The sequence below is a fragment of the Lathyrus oleraceus genome, chromosome 6 (genome assembly GCF_024323335.1).
Source record: "Lathyrus oleraceus cultivar Zhongwan6 chromosome 6, CAAS_Psat_ZW6_1.0, whole genome shotgun sequence".
In the NCBI taxonomy this organism is placed as follows: Eukaryota; Viridiplantae; Streptophyta; class Magnoliopsida; order Fabales; family Fabaceae; genus Lathyrus; species Lathyrus oleraceus.
This window is the reverse complement of record NC_066584.1, coordinates 10,255,978-10,262,791: the sequence shown is the minus strand read 5'-3', so window position 1 is coordinate 10,262,791 and position 6,814 is coordinate 10,255,978. Positions and strand designations below refer to the sequence as shown.

The following is a 6,814-nucleotide window of genomic DNA, read 5'->3' as shown; positions in this document are numbered from 1 at the left end:
CACTAAACAACAACACAAAAACACAATCAACAAGATCAATAATAACATCAAGAACAACAACATCAATAAACAACCGCTAGGGTTTAGGGTATCAACAACAAGAACAACAACATCAACAAACACAACATCAATAAACCTATAACCTAAATTTGTTTAAACAACAAAAGAAAAAGCGAAAACCCCTAGGGTTTCGAATATCAACAACACAATAACAACAATAATATGACAATAATATGTGTAAGGATGTTTGACGTATCAGATCTCTGAAGAAGAAGTAAAAAAATTATTAGGATCTCTGAAGAAGAAACGAGAGCCCTAAACACATAACATCTTCATATTAAAGATGATACGTGTTTATGACTCTCGTTGCATTGGGCTTTTCGTTAGGGTTTTGTTTGTGTTGTTTAGACAAGTGAAATTGAATGCTACAAGATATATATATATATATATATATATATATATATATATATATATATATATATATATATATATATATATATATATATATATATATATATATATAATATATATATATATCAGAGAAACATATCCACCTCGGTCGGAAAGAAAATCGAGGTGAAAAGTGACGTGTTTTTAGATTAAAAATAAAATATTTAAGAAGACACCAATTTTAATGAGATAAAAAAATAATTTGAAGTTGCTAGGATTCAAAGCATGTACACTGAATAAGTTTACCCATCGATTTTCAAAATAACCGACGGAATATATTGTATATTTTTATTTAAAAAAATAGGGTGTGTCTATGAATTTTACCTTAATTTTTCGATATGTGATGTGAAATTGTTGTCATAAAAAGTAGTTTTTTCTAGTAGTGATCATATCGCATTCATCCCTTGAAGATTCAGATTCTAAATCAAAAGGTAGCATTCATACCTTAGACTTTAATTAGGTAGTATCAATTTGGCTATGTATATGGAGGGAGGGGTTTTAATTCCATGAAATCCTTGCTTGGTTGTTTTAAATCCATGAAAAGTTCATTTATCACTTGAAACAGGATGTGATGTGTGTTGCATACTTTGTTTCTAAAACTAAATGTGTCTTAGAATATGGTTTTTAGTTGATTAAAGATCATAGCTAAGTAGTAGACTTGGTTGATGTTCATGAATTTCCTCCTTACATGACTATGAATGTTTTGTGTAATATAGTTTTATGATGACTGTGATGTATTGCTTAGTAGTTACCTTATGTTTAGTGTGTTTGTATGAGTTTTAGGGCTGAATATCATTGAAAATTCAGGAAAAAGGAAAAATCAGAACAGGATGACGACCATCACCCTTCGTGACAGGCAACCCGCCATGCCCTCAGACCTAGATGACGGGCGTCATCCTTAATAATAGGCACCCCTAATTCCTAGGTCGAAATGATGATCGTGATTTGAGGTCATGGGCCAGGTGATGATCGTCAGTCTCATGATGGTCATACAATCATTCTTTCTGCCACGGTCCATGATTGGGTAGGAAAAATTATATTTCTTGATGGGAATCATATTTTGTTCTATTGTATACTACCTCAATGTATTTCTGGAGTTATAATAATATGTTATTGCATATGAATTTATGTGTTGTTTGTATAACGAATTGAAAAGGAAATACTTGGATAATTGAGCAACCCTAAGAGATTTTTAGGAGTACCTAGTTGTACATTGATCATATATATATATATATATATATATATATATATATATATATATATATATATATATATTCATATCTGTTGGCACATCCACTCACACTCCTAAATGAGGCGTAAGGAGGTGAAATGATTCATGTACATCCACTCACACTCCTAAATGAGGTGTAACACATCCACTCACACTCCTAAATGAGGCGTAAGGAGGTGAAATGATTCATGTACATCCACTCACACTCCTAAATGAGGTGTAATGCAAGTGAGATAAATTGTGTGCATCTATTCACACTCCTTAGTGGGACATGATGCGAATGAGATGATTTACGTTATGTGCATACATAATGGTTAACAATATGCCTAGCTCGTAAATGTAAACCCGGAAGCGAGAGAGAGAGAGAGAGATTGGTTGGATGTCATCTAACCCTTAAGTTGGGCTTGACGTGGTAAGCACTCTTTGGTAGATGTCCTTTGCGTAAGCCACTATTCTTGTTGGTGAGCATTGACCACAAAGGTAATTGTGTTAACATTCTTACATAATAGGAGGTTAAAAGACCTCGAATCCTTAGTTTGTTTTATCTCATAAGAATTAGCTAGGATTGTAATGTCATAGTATTTCCGGATAACCCTTAGAACCGAGTGGATTTATGATGCCGCTTAGAACTCCCCTGAGATGTAGTATGTCACCCCACTTATGTTGATTATTTTTTGGTAGTTTGTGAAAAAATAAAGATAAATGAAAGATGACTTTGAAGATCTTGAAGAATTTAGTGTCTATACATTTTGTTCGTTGTGATTCTCTGTTTAGTCTTTGGTTGAGACATCCACTTTGTATATTTACTATGTTATGTAACCTTGGATTGTACATGATTAGGATGTCATTGAGATACTTTGATTGTAGTTAGTATCATATATATCACTTTGAATAGTATTATTCTAGACGAATATTATTTGCGGTGTTATAAATCGTGTTCATTATTTTTTATTTATGTTTGTCTTTAATCTTCAATCTTCTGTATTAGTTGGTTATGTTGTTCTAATCCATTATAATTTAACTTCTAAATACTTGCATTATTATCATGTTGCCATTTATCATCCCATTCTATTCAGAAAAACATGATTTTAATGAATCAAAAGTTAATCTATTCACACATAAATAATCTACATGAAAAAGCTCTTCACATGAAGTGATAAAATATATGAAAAATAAGGAAAAGAAATGAAGCAAAAAAAAAGTAAAAAAAAAAATATGAATGTGTACAACAATCTAATCCATCAAAAGAGATCCAGATTTTCTAGGATCAGTAACATTAATCTTCCAATGATAATCAAGTGATCCTATCTTCCTAGATCTTCTCCTTTCCCAATTCAACTCAGTCCTACGTTGTCTTGTCAACCTACAAAAACCTTGTAACTTCTTGTCCATTTCATCATGAAATTTCCACCAACGTTGGTGTGCCACATCACTAGCATAAACCCTTTGATCCTCCACATCCCAATTACAATCATAGTCTCTATAACAATTCCATGGCTTCAAACCAAGGTAGTGAATTGCATATAGTTTTGGAGGATCAGAACCAAATAAACCATTTTTCACACTTGCTTCAACTGTTGTGTTTGACCAAAAATTCTTCAAATAGTTTACTCTCCTTGGAAGCCTATGCCACCATACAAATATCTCATTTAGGAAACCTTGATCGCCTCCGTTGTATGAAACGATATCGTGGCGTCGACTCATGAGCACACTAGATCAAAAACAAAATATAAAATAAAGTCGAACTATTTTCATATATAAACTATACGTAACTAGTCTAAATTTTTTATCGAAGTAACGTAAAATCTACCTGAATGTACAATTTGAGGGCTCAATAACCATGATCCCGGAGTTAAAAATCGATTGATCATTACCGGTAGCGGTCATTTGAGGAAAGTTGAAGAGAATATCAAGATTTCGAAGCACGACAATATCAGAATCTATGAAGATTATTTTCTCATAATCGGTAAGTTGCCACAACCGAAACTTACTATAGTTATACTCATTGTAAGTTCCGTTCTCGGCTCTAGGGTTTCGAATTCGGGTGATGGTTCGAATCTTCCAACCAGCCGCAGCCAGCGCATGGCGTTTGCGGGCGGAGATGGAGTCGTCGATGAGGAGTATAAGATCGCGTTTGGTTCCGGATTTTATAAGGCTTTGTGCTAGTGTTATTGCACCACAAACGTAGCTTTCTGATGAGTGTAGAACTGTTGCATAAGCTTCATGTTTTGCTCTTGTTTTGCTTCTTACGGTTTGTTCCATTTTGGATATGTCGTAGACTTTGTCTATCCCTGCAAAATCAACACTATTTTCATTTTATTATTTACCATAGACAAAAACGTTACCATGTACTATATGGTTAAAAATTTATATCAAACATATGTTAAATTTTTAGATACTATTATCATGCAAAAACTTTGAAAGCTACTTATTACCAAGGATTTGCCAATTGTCTATTTTTATTTTCATTTTAATAAAATGTGTCTTCTTTAATCTAAATTGATTACATCAAAGAGTTGAAAAAGTAACTTTGATTGTAATGTAGATAAAGTGTTCCTTAAAAAACAAAACTTCGTTAAGACGAGAATGTTGAACTAATATTTGATGACACAATAAGTACCTAACTAGGATAACAAGTCAATTTATAGTGGTTGGTTAGGGTCATGCAAAATAATGTAGTGGTTAACACGTCTATCATATTTGAAGGATAAATATAAAAGAATAAGAATAATAAACTATTAAAAGATATAAAATATATAAAAGATAATAACCGAAAATTATTATTGGATAACTTCGATGTAATTCAGTGGATAAAATATCAATTATTTAAATAGAAAGTCGTAGATTTGACCCCTATCTAATACGTTTGATTAAATATTTCAAAAAAAATTACATTTTATATATTTTGCTTCATGAACTTTTTGCAAATTTTACAAAACAAAACAAAAAATTAAGAAAATAAAATATTGTGTAAGAAGTAAGAATAAAAATTGCATACCTTGTTCCCATAGAGGCAAAGCCAAGTTACATGACCCAATAGGTAAACCAACTTTTTGCTCCAATTTCTTTACATCAACTTCATAAAACCACCAATCATCTTCATGTTTAACCAAATCATCACATCTAAAAATCTCCAACATTGGTCTACATTTACTCCAAAACAAAACCCTACTCTTCAATTTCCAATCTTTCTTTCCCTTTTTCACAATCATGTTTGCCACAATAAGATGAACTTGTAACCTCAAAACTTCTCTCCCCCACCCTTCTAATGGATACTTGCATGGTAAGTTTGCAACTATTAAATCCATTTTATCATACGCTTCGAATTCCGGCATTGATATTTCGGGACATGTTGGAACGTCGCTTTCTTCTTCTTCGTCGATCCATTCGGGAAATAAATCTGTCCAATTGAAAAATTGTGATACTTTGTCGAAGTTTATTGGTATTGTTTCTCCATATATGTTCCATTCACTTAAGTCGTCATCTTCATTCATGTTCACCATTCCAATTTTCATTCCCTTACCGATTTTTTCTTGTAAAAAAATCGGTACTTCTATCTTAGTCCCATTTTTCTTTGTACTCAATGATTTTGCTTTTGGCAATTCTTCTAATATAGCCTTCATTTTTATGCTATTTTCTTCCTACAAGTTTGAAGATCACACAAATAAACAACAATTATTCATATGTTAAGGATGCATTTAATGAACAAAATAAACATACATAAGATATATTCCATATTTGGTAACATTATGATAGAACAAAACTTAAACAAAGAGTGGTAAATTACCAAAGACAAAACCAAAAAACTATAAGAAGAAGAAGAGAAAGGGATGCCATTAGAATAGGCTCACCTTACCTTATGATGACATTCTCTCAATGAACATCTAACAAGAGAGGCCGCATTTTCGAAATAGATCGAAGACGAAGGACGAAGAAGAAGAGTTGCATAAACAATCAAGAAGATGGAAAGACAGAACAAATTGAATCTGACAACCAAAGCTTTGGATGGTGCTGTCTTCACCAACTTATGAAGAATTGAAACATCCATGATCTTTAAAGAGAAATGTTATAGGAGAAAAATAACAGTCCCTAAAGTGTAGGGAACTATACTATATATGTAAATGAATCTCTCTTTCATAAATTTGGATGTATTAGTAGTTAAAAATTATGATTAGCTTAAGTAGCAAGGGTTATTAGGAAGTAGTTGTTGGAAAATTATGAGTATATCTCAAAGCATCACTAACCATTTATGTAGCTCCATTTGTCCTTTTCTTGTTGATTAGACAATTTTTCAGATGGGAGAAAAATGTAATTGCTTTACTTATATTTCAGGTTATCTATACCTACAATTTCTAGACTAAATTCAAAATAGAAATAATATATGTCATAAAATATAATTTGCCTCTAAAACAAATATAAGATATTTTGTTTTTGGTACAAACTTAAATTTGTCCTTATAAATAATATCATCTCTATTATAATTATTAAATACGTTCATCATTATTATTATTCAAATATACATAATTAATATTAGTAATTTATTTTATAAAATGAAAAGTCAAATTTGCACATATATAGTGATATTTATATACAATAATGTTCAATAGGTCAACAAAATATAAAAAATATTACATATTAATTATACTTAATTATATTTAAAATATACTTAAAAAACATACATAAAACACAAAAGGATTATATCATTTATGATTTTATTTGTCTCTTAAGTTGATTTGGATTGGTTTATTTGCTGATATAAGTTTTGTGAAGCTTTGAAAAAAATTATAAAAATAATTTATGATACTTTTTCATAAAATATTTTAGTTTATATTTTTCTCAACTTCTCCAAAATAATTTATAAAAAAAATTCTAATATATATATATAAATAATTTTATTTTATATTTTAAAAATATTTTATATAAACAACTTACTTATAAACACTTATTATAATAAGTATTTGCACTATAAAAATCATATAAATTGTTTATTCAAACAACCTCTTAATCTTTGAATACCATAGTGGAGGGATAGAGTAGTAAAACAGCAATAGCAATGATGAATGAGGCAAATAAATATATATTAAAACAAAGAAAAATGTGTTGAGAGTAGTTACGGAGGCTCACCAACACCAA

The 6,814-nt window shown here is 30.5% G+C and overlaps 1 protein-coding gene across 2 annotated transcripts; it reads right to left on the bottom strand.

The window, feature by feature from the left end:
- Positions 1-2,747: 2,747 nt before the first annotated feature.
- Positions 2,748-5,899, bottom strand: LOC127093025 (UDP-glucuronate:xylan alpha-glucuronosyltransferase 2). Of its 2 annotated transcripts, none has more exons than XM_051031922.1 (4): positions 5,538-5,899; positions 4,680-5,322; positions 3,492-3,972; positions 2,748-3,392 (listed from the first exon to the last, which is right to left on the bottom strand). In XM_051031922.1, the coding sequence occupies exons 1-4, from the start codon at positions 5,727-5,729 to the stop codon at positions 2,915-2,917; spliced, it is 1,794 nt and encodes a 597-aa protein (XP_050887879.1). In that variant the 5' UTR covers positions 5,730-5,899; the 3' UTR covers positions 2,748-2,914. The 2 variants fall into 2 exon arrangements, with proteins under 2 accessions (XP_050887879.1, XP_050887880.1); XM_051031923.1 differs by having other exon boundaries at positions 5,533-5,682.
- Positions 5,900-6,814: the final 915 nt, after the last annotated feature.